We start from the raw sequence: 24,846 nt of genomic DNA, 5'->3' as shown, positions 1-24,846 counted from the left end.
CTGTGAAGCAGTAATGAAATACAGTTACCGGAGTCTTCTGAAGGCTGTGGAGATCTAAGCTTCTGACATTGATCTGATCAAAGTGATAGCTGTAATCAAGCAAAGGGCTAGCTCAATCCCTGCCCAAGACTTGGACACTGTTCCAAAGTAGCCCTGACAAGGTGTCAGATCAGGAGGGAATATTAAAGAACAGCATTACTGTAATCACTTCCATATGCTTAATGGAAAGCTGTAAGATCAGACAGTTAGGACTGGTGATATAAAACACTTCAGACTGACCTTCAGAATTTGCACATAAAACTATTTGCCAAATAGCAGTCATTTTTGTTTGTCTTTGTGACTGTAGCATTACAATTAAGAAAATCAGCCACATTTCCTCTACTAAGTACAGATGGTACACGAAACAGCAGTGGCATTGGAATGCATTACCCTGGAATTCATTAACTTCTTTCAAATCAATGTCAGACATTCACTTTGGAGTTATTGAGAAGAAACAGTATTTGGAAAACTGGAAAGAAAATAATCAGTTCTACCACCACCTGGTGATTAATTTCAGAATTTCAGAAGAATGAACATTAGTAGAATATCAAAAGCTTCTTGTCCATCAGCTCACCTTCCCCAAGACTATAAATCACCCTAAAACTACCATTTGATTGTGATAAAGTTAAGTGGCCATCCACCTCATCATAGGAGATTAGTGCCTATGATCAGGGAAGCCCCTGTGAGTGGGGTCAGTGGGAGTGGTGGGCTGTACTATGTGGCTGCAAGAAATAAATAATTATTTGGGGCCTGAAATCTCATTAAAAAATCAGTTACCCCTTTTAATTAAGAGTATTTGAATTTTTTGAGCATGGTCTCAGAACACTGAAAACTCCTCATCATCGAAGTCTCAGAAATTCACCTCTTTACAGTGCCCACACTTGAGCAAGGAAAAGAGGAACACACTTACACCAGCTTCCTAAGGACAAACAGCTAGAGTTTATCCCCAAGAGTTTTGTTAAGTCATCAGGGGAGAAAGCATTGCTAGCCATGGAGTTAATTCCTGTGAATAAATTTCTTTGTAGTAGTGAAGAGCTTCAATTTTATTCTGTGATTTTGAACAAAGCAGAGGCTACTACCCTCACCACCACCACCACCTCCTCCACAGAACAGATTCTGGCCCTCTCCCAAAGTGAGTCAGTAGACCTGTATCACTGAGTCAGTTACTACCTGGAAACTTCGAATGAGGGTGGGGAACTGGTTACCCACACGAGAGGCAAGAAATGATCCATTTTGCTTCCCAAGTGGCTCTCCTGGTGTAACATGTTCTTCACTACTCTCTGCCTTTTTTTCACCAAGTTGCAGCTGAGAGGAAGCCGGTGACACTGAGAACTTTAAGGCACTGGCCTGTTCCTCCACTCCCATACATTCCCCACTTGGGACTGTTGGCATTTCCTTAATATCAAGATAGCCAGCTGCCCCCTGCTCCGTCTCTTCTGTCTCTTTGCTGCTTATGGAGAGGGAGCCAAAGTCAAAGCTTTGTGGAGACTCCGATGGGGTGGTCATTTGGCTCTTACTAGAAATTACTGAATGCTTGGGGCCCTCCCATTTTGAGTCAGGGTTGGTAGATGGCCCCTTTGTCACAGCAGCCACCTCCTCTGTGCGAATGCCATTTATATTCTACAAATGAATGAACACATACAAAAGCAAGAAGATTAGGAATAAGTGGGAAATATAGGGAACTCTGAGAATCAACAACGACTTTTAAGAGGCCTCAAAAATATTAATACTAATATAAACCAAGAATCTTAGCTCCTGACCTGGTCAAACGGAAGAACTGCTGTTCACTAAACACGTTAGCAGCTTAAGCAGTTCCAAGCTCATTTTGGTCATATTTTTAGAACATTGTTATTCCGAGAAATAATTTTGATGTGCCTCACACAGTACCAAGCACTTCATATTACTATGGTCTTCCCCATGTAACACACAGTCTTCACACTTAAAGGAGTTATTTTGCCATTCCTAATACCTAACTCATTACTATGCACAGGGCACAATGCAATTTGAGTCAAACAAAACATATTCTTGAGGAGCCTGATCAGGCTGAAAAATGTTTCATTTCTCCGAGCCACATGTATCATCATACTAGCCCCTACTGGAGGTAAAATCTAGACTTTGGTTGGCAGGGATATAGAAGCTGAGTACGTCCAGCACAGACTTAATCCAATCATTGTCATGGAATTAAATGTAATATCAAAAATAGTGAAATTTCTTTGTAAACAGAATAAAAGTGATCCAGCAGCTGAGATGTATTTCTTCACAGATGAATGACACGACGTCTCCAACCCTTAGAAATAAATCCTGGAAACACAGAGAGTTCCCTCCTGGCCTAACTGCCTCATACCACAGGAAAAATAGATCTAAAATAAGTACTTCCAAGAGAATGTGGATGAGAAGATAACATCACAGTAGATGGACCTATTCCTAAAATTTAAAGAAAGGTGCTGTAGGTGGAAGAAGAGAAGGAATTCACACTAGTAGGAAAAGAGGAAGAGCCATTTGAAAGACGCACAACCTAACAGAAGCCAAATGTCACGAAAAGTAACATCTGCATGTGCTCAACAGGAAGCTGTACATAAGCCACCGAGGCCTGAAATTTTGGTAAGATCAATTTACCATATTACACACCACATAGAACTTAATAACAGAAAGGGATTCTTTTGAAAAGGTGTTCCTAGAGTAAACGACATATGCTTGGACCAGCTTACACATTTTAGTACTCAAATCATGTTATATGTATTATATTTAAAAAAAAAAATCACTGCTGCTCCTTAACTTGTAAACCAACCTACAGTGTGATCAATATAAACCAGTGCTCTACTAAGGCAAGAAAAGATGCACAGCACTCAAAAACTTCAGGCCAACTTTACTTCTAAGCCATCTTGAAACAGTCAACTCAAGAGCATCTCAAAGTGGTATACACTGAATCAGATTAGGCAGGTCTTTCATTGACTGATTATGAAAATTACTAAGGACATGAAAAATGGAATTGAGAGATGACAACAGAAACCGTCTCTGTCTGCAATGTATCAGAGATACATAAAATACTTTTGCTAAGAGTATATGAATTTCCTCATATTTAAAATGAGAATAACACCTGGTTTGACTCATAGGGTTCTGAAGATCAAATACAATAATCTATATGACAGCACTTTGTACATTCTAAAGTACCATATGCATTAACTTAATTCAACCAACATTATCTCACCACCTATAATGCTCTAGGGCCTGGGGACACTAGAATGAATTTGTAGTTACACTATTAACACTCTGTACTACGTTGTAAGGCACTTATCTGTAAGGCACAAACTGTTATAGAGCTGTCCAAAAATAGATCAGTTGGTAATAAAGAACTAGGCTTTCTCAAATTGCTATTTGCTAGCTCTAGCACTGTGAACAGCATATCCAAACCCATTCACACGGAGAGAAACTTCATGGCTTCGCGAAATAATTTTTTCACAGCTGAGAAGGCTGATTAATAACCAGGAAAATACCTAAGATAATCAAGTAAGAGCCAATTTTACACCAGTCTGCTCAAGTGATAGGTGGTGGTCTGTCATCAAGAAGCCATTTGTGAATTAAACATTGCTTAGGCTAGCACCACCTGGCCCAAAGTTGCCTACCGCTGAGTAAAATTAGATAGATCAATCGTTTTTTTCAAAGCACGTACAGAGGAGACCAAAGGTAGAAGCTGTAGCCACAGTAATATCAATTCAACAAATATTTACTGATCACCTAATATGTGTTAGTCATTGGAAATATAAGGAAAACTGGTAACAGTGGGGCTGGACTACCATTTACAGCACTCTCACATATCAACCTCTCCAGTTGGCTCTGTTGTCCAGATCTCTTGGACAACACAGCCAACTACTTACTGGCCATCCTCCCAGGCATATGGAATGCAATCGGCCCCAAACTAAACTCATCTCAGCTGCTGCCTGCACCAGCCGACCTGAACTTCCTCCATCACTTCTATTATATTGGTAAACGGCACCATCATCCATCCAGCCTTCCATGCAAGCAGCCTGAGAATCATCTTCAATGCCTTCCTTACACTCATCGACCACCCTCCATAGATTTATATCGTTAGGTCATCTGTATTCCACTTCAATATCTCCCTTATGTATCTGCTTGTCTCTGTTACCACATTAACTATCTTCATTCAGGCTCTTATAATACCTCACCTAGCTTACTACAAACGTCCTAAACAGTTTTTCTTCTTTCCTCTCTTCCTTCTTCTTTCTCATCCCAAACCTTCCTTGAATGCATCCTCTATTCTGCTTCTAAAGTGTCTATTTCTAAAATGAAACATTGCAATTCCACTTTGCAGCTTAAAACCCTTCAGTGGTTCTCCGTCGCCTTCTGCTTAAAGTTCAGATCCCTTAGTAAGATACAGAAAATACTTTAAAATTTGACTCCTACCCCCTCTCCAGCTTCACTCTGCTACACCTCCACATACACCCTTCTCTCCATTAATTCAAAACTATTTGCAGTTCCTAGAACAGAGCATGCTTTCTTTTGCCTCCATGCCTTTGTAAATATTGTCAACATTGTTCCTTCTGTCTGGAAGTCCACGCTCAGCTCAAGTGTCAGTTCTTCTGGAAGTTTTCCCTGGCTGTCTAAAGTATGTTTAGAAACCATTCCTCTTTTGTTCCCATTGTACCCTGTCATTACTGGTTTAGTCATCTGTCTTTTCCATTAGACTATGAGCTCCTTGGGAGATAAGGATTTACTATGTTATTTAGCTCCGTATCTCTCTTGTACAGTTTTTGGCATGTAATAGATGTTTAGTAAAAACTTGCTGAAAGTATACTAAATAAATCCAAATGACTTGAGAACTTCTGCTTTGCCTTGTGCTATTCAAAAACTGAAAAGTCATGTTTGGAAAGAACATAAGTGGCCCACTTGACCAGACCCATTGTCTAGTCCAGAATTTTATTTCCTACATCAGTAAAATACGAGAAGAACTAACATCATTGCATGTTCACCATGGGCCAGGTATTGTGCTAGTCAAGTTAACATGTTTTCTCATTTAATTTTTCACAACCTTACCATGAGGCAGTCACTATCTCTATTTTATAGATGAAGAAACAAAGAGGTTAAGCAACTTGCAGCTAGTAAGTGATGGAGCTAGAGTTTAAATTCAAGTTGGTCTCTGATTCTAAAGCCCATTTCTTCCCACGGCAACAGAAATTATTTCAAGTAAGATCAAAGGACATGCCCTATTATGTTCAAAAGAATAGACACCAAACCTGACTATACTTTTGAGAAGTACAAAGACTGTCCAAAGTCCTCTTAGCAGAGTCTGATTTTAGTGTCTGACACTATACTTTTAAATATAAGGAGAAGGCTGGGAAGCCAGAAGAAAAGATTGAGGCAAAAAGAAGATATAAAATCCCCATGACATAAAACACCAAAAATTTGGCATATCACATCAGTGAGGAATTTTAACAGACAGTGATGTGACTTTAGCTATGACCATCAGCAAGGGCCACTGGATTATGTAAGACTCTGCACAGCTGCATATACCAAATTGGGCTGGAAACTTTAAAGTGATTTTCCCAGGGATATGAATAAATATATGACTGCATCTGAACCATCCACAGTGACAGACAAAATTAAGACTTAAAGTGATTCAAAGGTGTTAATTCAGATGTTGCTTGTCTGGACTGATGGAAGATTTATAAGAAGAAAGATGCTACAATAGAAAGGCCAGCTGCCTGTATATAAAGTACTGCAAGGCTATCAAGTTGGTTTCCAGAATATGAGAAGAGAGAATGTTAGACAAATACTTAATCGAGTAGGAACGCTAGTTGATTGAAAATTCTCCTAAGTATAATAATTCAGTATTTTCTTTGGGAGAAAAAACAAGGGATTTTTTTCTAAAGGTTTTCTCTTGAAAACTATTTATTCAAAGGGATTATGTCTCAAGATCATCAAACCCTGTGCATGTATATGCCTTTGTGAGTTATACATTTCCTCTCTCTTGACTTAGAGATTCTAGATACCATTAAGAGCAAGAGATGAGTGTTTGATAGGCATTTTGCTGCCACTCCACTAAATGTAACCCAGAGTCGTTTTCTTTTCAGGTTATTTTTGAAGCAGGGATTTATATATTTGAAGAGACTATCAAAAGAACCACAGTTATGCTTACAAGACTATCTTATCCTATAAGCATCACAATGAAAATAAATCTTGAAAATCTTTCTAAAATTTTGCTACATAAACAAGAGCTGTGTTTTCTGGAGGGCCTATGTAGTAATTTTTCCCACACACATTTGATCACTTGTTCCTTGCTTAGTGAAGACCAATTTTACCTTTGGGTGGCAATAGAAAAACAATCCTTTCTCTGTTAAAAGAAAGAAAGAACCTGTTATTGTCTCATTTTATCTCTCTATATTAAAATCCTGGGCAGGCAGATAAGGACCAAGTGAAGAACAGCAGCATCACTGCCAACCTTGCCATGTGATTTCAAGGAAGTACTTTCATCCCAGGACCATGATTAGATGCTGGAACGAGAGTAGAAGGCAAAAATGCTAACTTCAAAGACTAAACCGTCCTCTGGATAAGGTGCTATGTCTCATTTCTTATCCATTTAAACATTATATTTTCCTATGTTTTATATACAAGCCAGCCCTGGTGGTCTAGTGGTTAGGATTCGGTGCTCTCACCACTGCTGCCCAGGTTCGTTCTCTGGTCAGAGAACCACACCACCCGTCTGTTGGCTGTCAGACTATGGCAGCTGCATGTTGCTGTGATGCTGAAAGCAGTGCCACCGGTATTTCAAATATCAGCAGGGTCACCTATGGTGGACAAGTTTCAGCGGAGCTTCCAGACTAAGACAGACTAAGAAGAAGGACCTGGCCATCCATTTCCAAAAAAATTGGCCATGAAAACCCTATGAATAGCAGTGGAGGATTGTCTGATATAGCGCCAGAAAGTGAGAGGATGGTGCAAAAAGACCAGGCAGGTTTCCGCTGTGCTGTCCACAGGGTTGCCAGGAGTCAGAATAGACTCAATGGCACTAACAACGAAATAATTATACACATGAAATAGACCTTAAGGCATACTAAAATATCAGCAGTGGTAGAACTGCAAATAATGTAATTTCTTTCTTTGTGTTTTCCTGTATTTCCTAACCTTTCTAAAATGAATATGCATTACCTTTGTAGTCAGAAAATGTTATTAAATTATTTTCTTAAGCAAGCTTTTGTATCTGGTTTCTTAATGAAATGATCTGTAAAACCTGAAGAGTCTGGTAAACAATTTATGAAGGAAGTGCTGATAAATCCTTAATATCCTCCAAGCCTTTAAAAACAGTTAAAAATAAACCTTAATAGTTTCCTAAAAGGAAAAGTAGTTAATGGAAAGAATGATAAGAAATGTCAGTAACTGGTAAGTAGTATAAAAATTCTCTTTTATAAGGAGAATATAATATAAAACCCTAGTAATTTAGCGAGTGGATTTTGAAAGTCAAAGTCGATGACAGACTTATCATATCTGGATAGAAAAGAAATAGCTCAAATTTAAAGTGTAGCTTCATTATATTTTGTTTAATGTTTTCTGATTCAGAGACAGCAGGGATATTCTCAGGAATATGAATAAAAATATGGTTGTACCCGTGATTTAATTGGTTAGTAAATTTTCTTATTAGATTTGAAACAGTGAAGATGCTCAAAGAAAATGATCACTCTTGCCAAAGTCATGATAGCAACTAGGAATATAAAATGTTAAAGATCAAAGTATCCCAAAACTCGATCTGAACAATAACTCTAGATTAGTGATATAGACTATAGATCAACACTACCATACTTCACATCAGAATTACATATATATAAATACATATCTCTCTACATATATTTTTTGGCTGAGTGCCCTGCACCTCAGGCTGAGATCTGGTTTTATTAAAATCAAGTATAAGACATCAGAATTGACCAAATTCAATAAACAGTTGTTTAACTGCCATCTGAGAAGGGAAACCTCTTTTAGGTGATTTTGGAATAAATGAAAGAAAGAAGTGATCCAATCTCCAGGGTACTTAGATTTAGTTGAATGAAGATATTGACAATGATAGGTACATATGGCAGTTAAATATGTTTATGTAATAAATTCAGGGCCATGTGGTGGTTGTGGCAATGGTGGAACTTTGGGGAGAAGGTAAACTTTTATCAGAGCTGGTCTCTAAGCTTAATTACAGTGTCTGTTATTTTTGTGCATTCTCAGGTATTATAATGTTACACTAAGCACTGAAATAAGCCAGTCAGCAATGTTATTGAGTCCATTATAAGCAAAATTAGACAGCTAACGGAACAACTTGGAAAGAAAGAAGAAAATAGAGTTCTGTAAGTTATAAAGCTAACTTGTAATGAGAACCTTGGAATCAGTATGTTTTAAGTTTTCACAAAAAGGCTTTTCCCTCATATTCTACTCAATGTTTTCAAGGATCTATCTTTAGAATACCTGTGAAAATTTTACCTTCATATATATGCATGTTTAGACATTATAGACAAATTAATAAATATGAGTTTTCTTACTTGCTGAAATTATACAAGATGAATTTTAAGAGCGGGCCATTAACATGCTAAGGTGACATTTTATTTTTAAAATTGACTAAATTGAGAAGTAGAAAAACAAATGATAACTGCAAAAGAATTTTCATGGTCCACTCAGGCCAAAATACAAATTCTTTCACTAAATTGCATAAATATCCTGGCCTAACTCACTTTACCAACATAAATAGTCTCAAAATCCCTATTCTAAATCAGCAAGAATTTCTTATTTACATAAATATACTCAGGGGCTCAAGCACAGAATACCAAAAATACTTTTTTTGATGAAGAAAGAATAATTATTAGAGTTATAAAATGTCATTTGGTTTGATGAGGAGATGTTTTTGGTTTGTTTTCTTTCCAGAACCAATCTAATTTTCTTCTGACCTTGTGCTTCAGGTTTGATTTAATTAATGGGAATTTAAACTATTGATCTATCTAAATATCGCCAATAAATATGTAAAGGAAGCTACTATTTTCTGCTAAAAAGTTTAATTCTTTTTATTGAATGATTTTAATACCAGGAATCAGATTATCCCGAGGACCAAACACAAGCCCTGAGACCTTCTGTCTCAACAACAGGCAAGGCCTCATTTCTCATTCTCATCTTCTGGTTCCTAATGACTGAGAGACATCCTATTTCAGGTTCTGGGACATTCTGCATGACTCAAGCTGGGGATTTAAGACAAAATAAAAGGAGCCCAGTATTAATAAATCAATTCATTAGTGGCTTCAGGATCTTAGAGAACCTTTTTTTTTTTTTTATTGATGTTTTAATAGTTTTTAACATTGTGAAATTTTGGGTTGTACATTTTTGTTTGTCCATCACCATATATATGATTCCCTTCACCCCTTGTGCCCACCCCCCACCCCCATTGCCCCTGGTAACCACAATACAGTTTTTAGAGAACCATTTTTAAAACCTAGTTTTATAAATCATTAGGGTCTCACAAATTCTAACCTCTTTAATTCACTCTCTGTAACTTTCACCACATTTTCATTTGGGGACTAAGTGACTTAGACAGCTGTGGCATAATAGAATGTGACTAGTCTGAAACATCAAAGACCTGGGTTCTAGCTTCAGTTCTCTCCCTTAAAAACTGCTAGTTCTTGGGGCCGGCCCGGTTGTGCAAGTGGTTAAGTGCGCACGCTCCGCTGAGGCGGCCCGGGGTTCGCCGGTTCAGATCCCAGGCGCAAATCGACGCACTGCTTGTCGGGCCATGCTGCAGCGGCGTCCCATATAAAGTAGAGGAAGATGGCCATGGATGTTAGCCCAGGGCCAGTCTTCCTCAGCAAAAAGAGGAGGATTAGCAGATGTTAGCTCAGGGCTGATCTTCCTCACAAAAAAACCCCCAAAAAACCATTGCTAGTTCTTGGGCAGGTCTCTGAACCTCTCTGAGACTCAGTTTTATCATATAAAGCAAGAACACCACTACCTACCTGATATGGCTTTTGTGAGGGTTAACTGTGTAGAGTGTTCCAAATGAAGTGCTAGGCAAATACTAGATATTATTTGTCTTTGTACTATATTTCTTAAACGATTACTTTTCGTAAAGAAACATGAACCAGAGCAATAAAGACCTCTAGTCCCTATATGGAAGTAAGTGTTTCTTGAGCACCTGAAGTGGGCCAACCCTATGGATTTAACTAAGGCTGGTCTTCCTTTCAGCTTAGCAAGTTCTCGGCCAGGTTCTCATATCTTAGAGAACATCATCAGGGAGAACTTTGAAGAAAGAAATTGTGATAGAAGATAAGAATTAAAATAGGTACACTGTGAGGATATTTAATAAATATTCCTGAGCCAAGATCCTCACTGGATAGGCCATTTTCAATAGTTTTCAGATATATACTGTCTGTTAAGAAAGAAAATAGGGAGAACACTTCTGATTAGTCACATAACTTACAACCATTTTAAAGCTTAATTGATTTATCACTGTTTCTAAGCCCAAAACATATCTTTCTATGTTACTATCCATAGATTTTGTTTCCTGAAATTACTAAATTTTCCGTAAAAAGAGAGTCTGAGATTTAGCATACTATGTCTGTAATCACTTTACACAGTGGAACCCTAAAGCCACCACGTCTACTAAATTACCATTGGTTTTCACATTGTCTTCATTCTACTTTACCATTCTATCAAGTAAACTGAGAGTTAGGACGGCCTTGTAAATACTGCTTAATGATATGATCAACTCTGTAATGTCACCATCACCTTTGCAATGACTTTGTGGCCTATTGAAATGCAAACACCTCAGGGAAAGTTAATACATTAAACTTTTATCAGAGTTTCTGTATGTCAGAAAAAGTGGATTTGGGGATTCATTACACTTTTTTGTAAGATTTATATAATTTTTTTTTTGTGTGTGAGGAAGATTAGCCCTGAGCTAACATCTGTGCCCATCTTCCTCTATTTTGTATATGAGACGCCATCTCAGCATGGCTTGACGAGCCGTGGGTAGGTCCGCACCCGGGATCCAAACCTGCGAACCCCAGGCCACTGAAGCAAAGCACGTGAACTTAACCACTATGCCACCGGGCAGGCCCCTGATTTATATAATGTGTGTGTGTGTGTGTGTGTGTGAGAGGAGATCAGCCCTGTGCTAACATCTGCCAATCCTCCTGTTTTTTTTGCTGAGGAAGACTGGCCCTGGGCTAACATCCGTGCCCATCTTCCTCTACTTTATATGGGATGCTGCCACAGCATGGCTTGCCAAGCAGTGCATCGGTGCACCCCCTGGATCCGAACCAGTGAACCCCAGGCCGCCGCAGCAGAGCGTGTGCACTTAACCACTTGTGCCACCAGGCCAATTTATATAATTTTTAAAAATAAGTTTTGATAAGAAAAAGGGAGTGAGCAGGTGGTAGCAGTGGGATTGAGGGAGAGGGATATGCACAGACACACATACATCCACACACATACAGCACATTACCCTTGCTTTGCAAACCCAGTAAGAAATGCTTTGCACTGCAAATGCCCACAGAACCAGCAGGAATCGAGGTTATCTTGCTAGGCACAGAAGGAAGATACCCAGCAGAAGAGTCCAGCTCCTGGTTCTTAACTAAAGTAAACAATAAATATCATAGTCACTTAAATTATCAACAATGTATTTAAATAATACCCCTAAATGGTCTGCAACATGCAAACTAAAAAATGTAGAATCCAATCCTGATAAGATCAGTTAATTGCGAGTGCTTTGTTTCTACATTCTTCTCTTTAACAAAACATGGCAAGTTTATGTCTCGGCAAAGAATGGGAAAAAGTTCTAAAAAACAAAACATACGTCTTCATACATTAATATATTATCAGTATTTGTAATCTTATTCCTATTTTGAAAAATTAATAGTATCAGTGTTTCCCTTGGTTGTATAATAATGTAGGAACATTAAACTGGTGATTTTTTTTTTTAATTTGTTAAGTTAAAACAAATGCTTTTAAATAGGCACTTGCAATAAAAGATAAATCAGATGTGGTAATGGTTTCTTCTGTAAAAGCCATGTGTAAACAGCACATAAAGATGACAAGTCAAGCAGCAGTAGCCCATTCTTCAGCCAAAAAAGGAAACAAACGAAGAAAGAAGAGCAAAAATAACCAAAAAGGAAAACATCCCCTGGACCCTCTGCCCCCAAAAGCCTCATAAATAATAGTTTTGGTACACTTTTGGTGGAAAACTCAGGCCAACCGGCAGTTTAAAAAAGGACATTAGAATCACAAACACTCAAGATGGGGATAAACTAACAACAGAGAAACCACGTGGCTAGCAAAAGATGATCTAAAAATTCTATCTTTCCTATCTAGTGTGTCATTCTTTATCATGCAATACATTTCTTTTCATTCTAAATTTTCTCTCTTGGCTATAGCCCCCGCCCCATTTTTTTTTTTAAATTAAGTTTGTATTGCTATTGGCCCCCAACTAGAAATACATCCTTGTAGTACTCACTAGCTTCTCCACGAAACTTGAGTCATTTTCATGGTCCATTGTTATTCTCTGGCATATAAAGATTACTTCAGGACAAAGGAGCTTTAGGAAGAGGTTGGCTTTATTAAATTACAGTTAGTAAAATTGCTTATTATAGGAAAATCACTCCATAATGCTTCCTTTCACAAATGCCAGCAAATGAAATTTGCCAAAGCAATTATCCTTCAAACATGGTTTTTATAATTTCCTAAATAGTGCTGTTATTAGATTATCCCCAGAATAGGTGAATGTAAAAGCAAACAGCTTAAAAATCTGTGCCTGATGCAAAATTTTAACTATTAGGTAATAGAAAATTTTGCCTTAACACTGCACTCACCAGCAAGGACTCCACAGATCAAATGAGTGTTCTCAAACCTGAATAGAGCTATAGAAGTCAAAGTAATTGAGCAAAGATTAAAGTTAACTAAACATGTCTAGGAGACCAGAAGCCTTTGGTTGGTTAATTTTATTTCATTACACTAAGAAGAGTTGAGGTAGAGGGATGGAGACGAAGGAGGTATAAGCAGTACAAAAACTCTGATCATTTAGTATGGAACACAATTAAATATATTCAGCAGGATTTCCCTGAAGTCCCAATTCTAAAAATGATTAAAGCCATAATAAGCATTTAAGAAAAACATTATGCCCCGATTTGATATCTAGAAAACAGCATCTTGAGTCCACAGAACTAAATACAACAGAAAACTATTATTAGATATTAAGTAACTGTGTCTTCTCTTCCGGAAAAATTCTATAATAATGAAAATGGCTTTCCATGTTAACATTTTCAACAAATTCCTAAAAGAACATGGCTTTGGAGAAACACTACAAAATTTTTATATTACTCAGACGTGGCCACAAGGTACATACTTTGAGCTAGTAAATAGACCACTTCAAAACGTGGAGTGTTGGTTTTATGTAATCACCTGGATAATATAATAACTGTGAGAGTGAGATCAGAGATAAGGTTTACCCAAGGTGAATTAAGAGATAAAATGGTACGCCTTCTGTTAATTCCACATTACAGGAGCAAGCTCTCCTCATACCCACACATCCACACCCACTCCACTCTTCACTCTTCAATATGATCAGAGTGGCAACACTGGATGGTTAATAACTACTAACTTGTAGAGTGCTTTTTAAAAAAACAAAACGAAAACCAAAGACAAATTCAGCATAGTAAAAACACTTCTAACAGATGTGACAATTACATGTGTTGTAGTGACTAAGTTGGTTAGAAAAAAGTTATTTTTAAAACTTGGTAATAAAGAAGTCAAATGAGTTCCAAGCTGATTTTTTTTGTTTGTTTTGTTTTGTTTGTGAGTAGGACCAGCCCTGAGCTAACATCCAATGCCAATCCTCCTCTTTTTTGCCGAGGAAGACTGGCCCTGGGCTAACATCCATGCCCATCTTCCTTTACTTTACATGGGACGCCGCCACAGCATGGCCTAACAAGCGGTGCGTCAGTGCGCACCCGGGATCCGAACCGGCGAACCCCGGGCCGCCGCAGCGGAACGTGCGCACCTAACCGCCTGCGCCACCGGGCTGGCCCCTCCAAGCTGATTTAAAACATTCTGAGAACTGAACACATGCCAATAGGTTATCTCTGTTTTAGGACTGAGCAAAAGACGATTAATGCGCCCCAGAGAAGAGTGAAAATATAGAAAAACAGGAGAACTTTTCTAGAAAGACTGGCTGATAGTATCTCTTGCTGATCCACTGAAGCAGAGGTTCCTTTTCCTTTCTCTTCTTTTAGTGGGGAGTAGGTCTGTTTATGCTCTGGCGTCTATTTCCTTAATGACTAGTATCAACCAGAATCAGATTTGCAATGATTTATTCATGATAAATTTACATATTAACAGAGCAAATAATATGAGAAAAATATCAAAGAAAATGTTCCAAAAGAGAAGTTCTCAGCAAATTTCTTTAGGCTTAAATATCTTGCTGAACTGCTAATGGATAAACAATTTATTCAACCGAGTATCAGGGCTAAAAGATCCTGGACCAGGGAACTGAAAGGAACATAGGTTTAGGGATTTATTAGAAAGCACCTCTCAAAGCTATTTATAGATCAAGAAATCCTTCAGAACACAACCATGTCAACTAGGGAGCAAAAACATTCCCAAAAGAATATAACTTTATTTTATTCTGGCTTATTAGTAAATACTGCCCAAACAGGCCCTGAATTGGAGAATTCCTCTCAGACAAATCTGTTGATTTTGAAAGAAGAACACTTCTAAAACGTTTTCCTTAGATACCCAACCTTAAATTTATAAAACTGCTCGCAAGACTAAGGTATACCAAAAGTTCAGAGGGAAAATCATTTCACTTTCTCTACCATGTTCCTTAGGTATCTCTAAAACTTGGCTAAAGGGAAGATGAAATTGGGAATTATTTCTTCATTCCTTAGGGGAAAAAGGAGTCTCACCCTTCAAAACCAAAAAGAACAAAGGGGTTAGCTGGATTTATCACTGACTATGTTAAGACACAGTTAACAGAACAATTTGGAAAACTGACAAAGGCAGGGGTGCTGTGGTGGCTACAGATATTTTAGATTACAGTTCAGGTGTACCCTGACTGCCAGGTGACCAGAAACAAATACCTTGTCTTTTGTTTTCCATTTCTAATCATAAACAAGACCAAAAATAGTTCAACATTGAATGAGATGCTAAGATTGCAATTACAGCTCTTCAAAATAATACAAAGGCAGAAAATGTAATTAATCAGTTCTCTGGTTCTCTAGACCTATATCAGTGGTCAGCAAACTAGAGCCAGCAGGCTAAATCCAGCCCTCTCCCTGTTTTTGTAAGGCTAGGAGCTACACTTTTAAATGGTTGGGGAAAAAATAGAATAGTATTTAGTGACACACAAAATTATATGAAATTCAAATTTCAGTGTCCATAAATATAGTTTGATTGGAACACAATCATGTTCGTTTGTTTATTTATTGCCTATGCTGCTTTCACTCTACAATGGCAGAGCTGAGCAGTTATGACAGAGACTATATGGCCTATAAAGCCTAAAATATTTATTATCTGGTCCTTTACAGAAAAAGTTTGCCAACCCCTGGCCTGATATACAAAACTCTTATATCACAAGAGTTTGACACATCTGGTGTTTTCATGTCATGTAAAACACAAGACAAATGTATCAACTGCTCTCTGTAATGTATTTTAGATAAACAAAAATTTGTGTTTAGATAAACACAAATTGTCTAATAACAGCTTCCCTCTATGATATCACACTCCAAGATGAATTTATATATACAAACAAGCACCCTAGTCTCGTTAATATGTTCTATAGCGAAAACAGTTGATTATTACCTGTAGTAGATGGATAAAAGCTTTTAATCAAACCAAATTACAAGACATTAACAAGAGACTGACACCTACCATAGAGGTCTACACACAGATTCTTGGATAAACCAGGGATCATACTACAGGATTAACAAGAGAGACGGTGACTTCTGGGCTATATGTGGGTTTTTCAGGCTGCATATGTATGTATGGTCTGCATGTACTGATTGGGCATATGGTAATTAATTTGGCACAAATTTGTGTCCCAATACAAGAAAGTCTAAGTGAAAAGTCAGACTTTATCCATAACCATCTGTAACTAATCATTTAATTCAATTCAACAAATATTAACTATTTGTTATACATCTGAGATGCAAAGATGACAGACTGGCAAACAAAGATGAATAAAACAAGTATTTTCACCTTTGAGAATCTCACAGTTTTGAGGAGACAGGCACAAACTAAAAGGGATAGATTAACAACATTTCAAATTTTTAATATCACTTTTTATGGTGGAGATCTAAGTCATAATCAGAATGTTAAACAGAAAGTAAGTTCCCATGATTTTACCATATCACACTGGTATAAATCAAATCACTTGGGGGTGCTAAAGTATGTAAAGGTTAGTCAGGCTGTCAGAGAACGCAAGCAAACTTAGAATGCCGGCTCTGGTGGTGTGCGTCTTCAAAATAGAATAGTGATGCTACCTTGTCAACAGATTCTGGGCTACAAGAAGTTTCCAAAACTACAAAACTATCCCAATCCCCTCTCTTTTATCTAAAAAAAATTCCAAGGGCCTGTGTTATCTATGAAGAAGCTGGGATTTCCAGGAATTTCAAAATGTTCTTTTAGAGAGGGTAATGGGTAGGGACATAAAGCTGAATAAATCATAGGGAAGCAAACTATGGGCAACAGAGTCAGAATAAAGAAAAAGAGCTGATAAACAAGGAAAGCTAGAAAAAGAAAGGAAGAAAGCAAAAGGGTAACATGCTAGGAGGAAGACTAGGACAGACCTGGATATCAAATGATAAGTTACCCTAGGGCAAGAACTGTGACTGATTCCAACATGAGAATTACTTTTTTTTTTTTTTTTGTGAGGAAGATCAGCCCTGAGCTAACATCCCTGCTAATTCTCCTCTTTTTGCTGAGGAAGACCGTCTCTGAGCTAACATCTATTGCCAATCCTCCTCCTTTTTTTTTTCTCCAAATCCCCAGTAGATAGTTGTATGTCATAGTTGCACATCCTTCTAGTTGCTGTATGTGGGACGCAGCCTCAGCATGGCCGGAGAAGCGGTGCGTCGGCGTGTGCCTGGGATCCGAAACCGAGCTGCCAGTAGCGGAGCACGAGCACTTAACCGCTAAGCCACGGGGCCGGCCGAGAATTACTTTTAACTATGTGAAGAGCTTATAATGTGGAAGACAGAAAATTCTTCAGAATGCCTTGATTCAGGACCAATAAGCGAAAGCTATAGGGAAACAGATTTTGACTTAATATAAGAATGATTTATATACAAAAATCAGAGCTGTCCAAAGATGTAACGTGCTATAACTTGGGAGATATTTAATCACAGGCTGGAAGACCACTTGGTCTCTAAATCTCTAAATGATATTGTACAGAAGAGTCAAGCATTGGAGGAGAGAGGAGTTGGATTTAGGGGCCTATCCAATTCTAAAATTCCAATAATCCTGCCTCTTTGCATCCTTGTAATACAATGCCCTAGTGGGCAATGAATACATGAATGGATAGCAGAAACCATGTCTTTCCCTTAATTCTTATTCTGTTTTGTTGAAATAGGATCCTGTACATCTGAAGACTTTTCTTTAAAGAGACAGTAGAGGAGAAAATGAGACTAAACTGTATCCTTTGGGGGACCCGAAGAGATAGTTGGGACTTTATGCCTCCCCCGCCTCTTTAATCTTTGAAATGTTAGATTTATTTTATTATTTACCCCCAACAGGAGTCTGACTATGATAAAGGGGAGGGCTACCCTCTAGGATATCAATCACAAAAGATTAGAAAAGCATTCCTAAAGCAGACATTTCCTCGACAATCTGTCATCTATATATTTAGTTAGGCTATTATTAAAGTTATTTAGTGTTTAGCCTGTATTTCTGATCTGTGAGAGTAATAAACTCCTTTCTCTTCTTTTTGTCTCTCAAGTTCTACTATGACAGGAATTTTGTTTACGAAATGAAATACTCCATGAATTTGTAATTGTTGATCATAGCTACCCCTCTTCCTTCCAGCCTAACTTTATATGGCTTCCTCACTCTAACAACCATGCCTTCTTCACCATTCCTAGGTCTGCACCAATGTGTTTCTGTGTCATGTTCTGCTGCAGTAAAAAGAAAATCCTAAGGCATGAGGGTAACAGCAGCAGACATGACAGCAGACTTACTGATACTATCCCCCACACAGTAGAGGAGGCAGATATAGTTATCCCACAGGCCGTGTGTCATAGGAAAGAATAAGGAGTTTTCTCTGTTTTTAGTACCCAAATTACAAACAACAGGGGTAGTTTGAGTGCAATGAAAAAAAGTGAAATTTCTATGTATGATAAAAACAATACAATGGTCTTTCTCAATGCAGTAGAGAATGCTGTAAAAGTGTGGGATTTTGTCATGTCTGTGAAGAACAGAAGGGAAGGAAACTCTGCAGAGAAGTTCTATATACCTTTACTATACTCAATACCCTTGACCAAAAGAAAGCAACAATGAGAAAGTGTCTCATATCCTTTTTGAATTTTCTGTCTTTCTTTCGTAAATATGTGATCACTTGGTAAAGCCCAAGTACAAATTTTGATTGGTAAAGCCTTCTAAATAATAACCAAACCTCTAATGCCTAGTGTGTCCTACATGCTTATCCGTAGGAAGTTACAGATGTGACTTAGGAATGTAGGAGAAAGTGAATCGGCTTATATCCACACAAATTTCAGAGTAAAATTTACAATAATATTTAATAGAAAGAAATGTACTAGGATCTAGGATGACAATTGGAAATCTAATCCACAGACAATATCCAGTCTAATCTTAGTCAACAGAGTCAAAATCTTCTTCCTTCAAAACCTTTAACAAAGATGTAAACAAGTAGTAAAACTGACCCATGAAAATGGAATCTCCTTCATATTCCAAGTGTTAGCATAAGAAAATGGCTAAAAGACAGGTCCATAATATAGATGCTGGGTTTATTTTCAAGTATGGTCCACTCTAATTAAACTATATGGATAAGGTGAATTGCTTAAGAGTATGATGAATTTGGAAAGATATTTTTAACTTTAGTAGTTTTAAGTGCTTGGTCAAAGGAGCAGATGGAAATAAACACAGCTATTTAATTGCTTACTTTCATATAAAAAATTCCAAGAAGTTAATGTGTATTTGTTTGTTTTTTAATTTCCATCTTCCCAGTCCCCAAAAGACCAAGAATTGAACGACAACCAGAGCTTCTGGTTCCTGGAACATGCTACAGATTTATTCTCATGAGGTAGGTTTGTCTCTATGTTACTAGGTGGAAATCTGGGCACCAAGTAGTTAAGTGAACTTCTCAGAGTCACCCTAGAAATGATTAACAGCAAAACCAAGGCAAATATCCAAGACTTTTTACTGGTCTGTATTGATACCTTTGGTCCAAATTGTTATCTACTTATCAACCTGCCATTAAGAATCTGAACCAGCGTAAAACCAACACAGTTCTTTGGACCTGTCTCTGGTGTTGAGAATGGAATGAGACGTGAGACGGAAACCAAGACTATTTACAGCTTTATGTTACAGACAGACATTGGCAGCATTAACTTTAGGTAATACAAAGGTATAATATCCAGTATTTTTCCTCTGATAACTGTGATGGGTGTATCTTGTGAGCCTGCACTGGCCAGCTTAGTCTAATACAAAGGCTTGGCCCTTCTTTTCTCAACCATTCCTACCCTATTAACAGAAGAAAGGGTCTCTCCTCTGACCACCAGTAAAGATCTCTGAGGACTCTTGCTGCACTTCAGAAAACTGAAAAGGACTGCTGGCTTACACTAGACTTTTAATGGACTTGGAATAACTCCAATACAAAGGGAAACAAAATTCAAGGTGAAGTTTTACAATAATAATTAATAAAAAGCTATGTACAAGGATGAAAACTGGAAATATAATCTGAAACAGTTATAATAGTATCAATAAAATTCTAAGACTATTTCCTTTTTAGTTCCTTGAAAAATTTTTAAAAGAATCTAACCAATGGTATAGTTCTGTTATTTCATAAGGAAAGCTCTTATATCTCTTATTTCACAGATAAAGGGGAGCACTTATGATGACCACTTTCTGTGTTAGAGAATAACTTTGTAATATTTCAGGTTGATTTGAGGCCCCTCTTGTATCATGAGTGAATCAATAAATATGCTTAATTACAAAATATTTGTTGTAAACAGACATAGCCTGTGACGTGAAAGATACACACTTATACCCGATTTTAAAATTTAACTCGCTCCTTGCTTCTTCTCCCAGTTTTTGGGAAAGCCTATAATGACAGAGCAGCAGTCTTCAGGAAATACCAGAGAATTATTTCTACATGTCTCCAGAGAGAATAGAACAATAGGGGTGGGTGTCAAAGGACAAAGATTCTTGGCTTTACTCTTCCCTTTTTTGTGTGTTCTAAGAAGCCATCATCTTAAAAACAAAAAGTCTTGTTTACAGGTTTCATCAACTGATAAGCATTGAGAAGTAAAACAAAGTACAATAATCTCAGTTTGATAACCTTATGAATTCAGATTTCAAAACAAATATTTGAGACAACATTAAGCAAATCATCCATATTGGTACATTCAAGTGCCATAAAGAGCAAGCTACATGCAAGATTTCATTAATATTGAGGTAAAAAATAATAGGTTAGGCATCTGAGTTGTGTTGTGAAGAGAGAGCACACTCATATTTACTTCAGGGAAGCCTTAAAGACCAACATGCAAACAGAGGACACATACTTGTCACAATAGATCTTTAGTTCACAAGACCATGGATTAAAAACAACTGATTTCAAGACAAATATAAGAATAAACAGGTCTGAAGTCTATCAGGAAAACAAAATATATCGATATATATTTTAAGCTTATAATGGCTAAATATTGCTTCTAGCGATATAATGACTTAAGTTATAAAGAAGTAACACAGTATTTTAATTCAAGGAAGGGTATGTTTATGTACAGATCTTGAATAACTCTGTATTCCAGGACTTTTAAAGATGGGCAGAGTAGTCCGGGAAATTCAGCCCTGGCTGGAGGCTAAGGGGCACCAGCACCATTTTCCTTAAACCATCAACATTCTACTTGTGAAAAGATGGCATTGAACCTTTGCAGATCTCTTCTATACATTAGGCAGGATAAAGTTGTTTGTCCTATACATCTCAGATATACACATAAGAAGGCCACAGAAGTCAAAAGCCCTTTTCCAAAAAAGGCCTTTGTATAACTGGTTTGATATCTCAAGAAAAGGAGTGGTTATGGATACACAGATTAAAACGCATCATTTTAAGGCTTTTGAAAGGATAGCAAGTTGAATTTTTTTCTTAAACTACAGAGCCCATGCCACACAAATGACTACAGAAGATTAGGAAAATATTCCATCAAATGTTTCTACAGAGTATCTTGCTTTGTGTGAAACATGGAGAGGAGGACATAGCAACGGTAAACAATAGGAACATGCAGGATAAAAGAGTTACAGCTTTGGGGAAAGTACCAACCTGCCATATGCTTAAATCTAAATGTGTTAAACTTCAGTGAGGAAAGCTGGCTTGGGCAATCCATTGCTACTCCTTTGTAGCCCATGATACATATTCTACAAAGAGACATTTTATTGACAGAAAAGTGATCACAAGAGCTCCCCCAGGACAGTGAACTATCACGATTAAAGGGCATCACACAGGAGGTAACACAGTAGAAGCCAACGACAAAAGTTCAAGGGTTTTAGTCTTGACATTTCAGATGAGCACCCTGTTTTCCGATCACAGAAAGACCAACCACCAAATAGCCAATGCAAGAACCACAAGAAAAGACATCATGAAAGGAATACGAGGATATAGAAAATTACTAGAGTAGAGGCGGCACTTTTTGAGAGACTTGTGATCCTCAGGGATTGGAATAGAAACCTTGGGAAGAATTTCTTCATTTTCTTGCTGGGGCAAGGCTCTTTCAGTAGATCTCTCTTGCCTTTTAATTGTCTCTTCATCCTGCACTAACAGAGCACGTTCCTGTGTCTGCTTTCACGGTAGAAGATCAAGAAAGACAGAGAAAGATGAACAAAATGACAGATGGAAAATGCTCAAAAATGATACTTGGGGATGTGCAAAGGATTTGGGAAGATCTTTTGGATGCTCTTTTTTTACTTTGGCAATTTATCCTGGCGAAGCTTCTATAATACACACAGTAGGGAACCCAATGGATAATTTTTTGAATGAATGAACATTAGAAGTCCTGAAAGTTCAAGGAATCATTGGGCTTCCTTAGTTATAGTATTTATTCCTCCTTCGAGGATATTCACATATGAATTTTGGGTCATTTTTCATTGCTTTGGGCTGCCAATTTTTCTTAGATCAATTGGGCAAAGCCAATAATGAAGCATTCTTCTTGCCATCAGAAAAGTTACTTTTATTACAAATAGAATGGCAGAATATAAAAAGTTATCCTCATATCTTTTCATATACACTTAAAAAACTGCAACAGTTCATTCAGCATGGCAATTAGCTTTTGCTCAAGGGAATAAAAATCTTAATCCTATACATTTTAAAGATTGCAAAAGAAAAACAAAAGTATAAAAGTTTATATGTGCCTCCAAGGTCTACCAAACCCCCGCCCCCCAAACCCACAAATCTCAACAATTGCAAGCTCCCTCCCCTTCTCTCTCAGAATCATGATTAAAACTAATAATAACGACCATCATGAAGGTTTATATATCACATTAAGCAAATATTTTTGACACTTTTAAGGAAAGCTATTTTTTTCCCAATTGTCCAATTGAGAAGTTTTTCTCCCCCCACAATTTCTGTACTCTGCCATCCAGTCATAACAGATGTTATCTATGAAAGGAAAAACTTGGCTCTGAGTTCTCTCAGTTGAGCCAGCCTTCTCTGATCAGTTTGGAAGTTCAGCACTGGTTCTTTGCACACCCCTAAGTGATATGTATCAGGGAGAAAGTAGCTGGGGGACTGGTCAGCAAAAAAGAAAAAAGGAAAAGAAAGGATGCAAAATTATAATGATTTTTAAAAGAAAATAAAGAGGAGAAGAAAGACAACATAAAAAGAATAGGGTACAATTAAATTCATTTTCTCTCCGAATACATATTTACATCTTCATGCAGCTTTTCAACCAGCCATGCGCCGAAATAAGCAAACTGAAAGCTGCAAAAGCTGCAGCAGTGAAAATGTTATGTGTTAGGTCAGAAGGCGGTGAGCGTGAATTTACTAGTATAGCCAAAAGAAAAAAAAATTACTCAGCGGCTGCTGTTCAGTTCTGGGGGGATTATCTGCTTAAGTGCCATGACAAGAGCACGTTCTGATTGAGAAGCACAAGTCATAACGGCAGCTTTACCTCTGGCCCACCAACCTTTCTTTCCAAGGGAAGGACAGAGGTTTTCTTCACCTGGTCATACACAAATTATATAAAATTCAGTTGCCTTGCAATGCAACAACAATGCTGTCAAAGGTGGAAGAGTATTCCCAGAGAACAGAAATATTGTCCTAATTATTAAATAAAAAGTAAAATATGCCAGAAAGTGGAATTATCCTATACAAAAAAACGTTATCACAGTACAGTTCTCATTTATTCCATTATTCATTTAGAGGGGTAATATACATAAGCATAGAGCTAAAGTTGCTCAAGTACTCCCCACTGATCTAATTTAATTTAATTTATAAAAAGTCATTTCTTTAAAGTCCACAGAATGACATAGCCGTTCCCAAAACCAGCCCTGAGATGGTTTCTGAAGGGTTTCTATTAAGATAAGATATTTTCTGGAAATGGAGACTGATTCAAATTTACCAAACCTCATCCAAGAGAGTACGAAGTTACTTTTCCAAAGTTGTTGAGCATCGTTTACTACTTGCACAGAGTCAAAAAGAAAACTTCTAGAAAATATGCAGTTATGGTATGCAGATAAGGTTAACCAGGAGAGAGAGCGACACGGCATTTTCTCATGGAGTCAAAGACTTATAGAAAACAGAGTCACTGTCTCAGTTCAGGGTACATTCTCTGGATTTAGAATACAGAACTAATGTCCATTCATATCAGGGAATGGAGGCTGAGAGGACAGTGAAGAGGAGCAACTGCATCCTGTCATCCCTGGTAACTAACTATTTAGCTGCCCATCACTCAGCTCCAGCCTTACTTGGTGAAACTGGTTCAGCTCTATTTGGAGAACTGTTAGCCAATTTTAACCACATTTTGAAAAACATAAAAACTACTCTTCGTGTACCAACTTTTATTATCTTCTCCAGTTCCAGAAACTAAACAATAAGTTGGATAATTTACCATGAATTCTGAATATGAAAACAAGTTTTTTAATTATTAAGACATCACTTTGCCTTTCTTAACTAGAATGGCTACTGCTTTGGGGGAAAAACAAGCATATAATTTTAAAACCATTACAATCCCTCATTGAGTCATTGTGACTTTTTATATAAATATTTTACCTGTATAGGCTAAAGATTAAGTAAATAATCTTTAAATATAAGTTCAAGGTAACGTTTAAGATATTCTCATTACATAGATTCAATTTATTCAGGTGTTAAGATTTCTAAAATAGGTAATGACAATAACAATAGAAAAAGAACAGCTTCTGAAAGGTATCCCTGGCTTTCTCTAAATGTGACTATCTTATAAAACAGTGTATTAAAAGCTTGATGTTACTCATAAAGATAAAATAAATCGTCAATAGTTTTTGTAAAATTGAAATGCAATCATTAATACTTGGTGTTTTGCATTTTCTGGCTTAGGGGCCTTCTTGGTTTATTATATAATTGTGGTCAACCATTCCAGA

General features: G+C 37.4%; 1 protein-coding gene across 23 annotated transcripts in view; it reads right to left on the bottom strand.

Moving 5' to 3' along the window:
- EPB41 (erythrocyte membrane protein band 4.1) overlaps positions 1 to 24,846 on the bottom strand; it is a 187,410-nt gene that overhangs the window by 13,363 nt on the left and 149,201 nt on the right. For 7 of the 23 annotated variants that reach the window (XM_058553449.1, XM_058553443.1, XM_058553444.1 and 4 more), the window contains one exon: positions 1,210 to 1,659. The exons of 6 other annotated variants lie outside the window; for them this stretch is intronic. In XM_058553449.1, the coding sequence (XP_058409432.1) occupies positions 1,210 to 1,659 (450 nt within the window). Of the gene's footprint in view, positions 1 to 1,209; positions 1,660 to 21,461; positions 22,070 to 22,701; positions 23,018 to 23,366; positions 23,451 to 24,846 lie in introns of those variants that run through there. 10 more of the 23 variants (XM_058553460.1, XM_058553458.1, XM_058553459.1 and 7 more) reach the window with 7 other exon arrangements.

The sequence above is a fragment of the Diceros bicornis genome, chromosome 13, assembly GCF_020826845.1.
Source record: "Diceros bicornis minor isolate mBicDic1 chromosome 13, mDicBic1.mat.cur, whole genome shotgun sequence".
NCBI classification, from domain to species: Eukaryota; Metazoa; Chordata; class Mammalia; order Perissodactyla; family Rhinocerotidae; genus Diceros; species Diceros bicornis.
The sequence above is the reverse complement of the archived record's forward strand: the minus strand, read 5'-3'. Positions and strand labels throughout refer to the sequence as shown.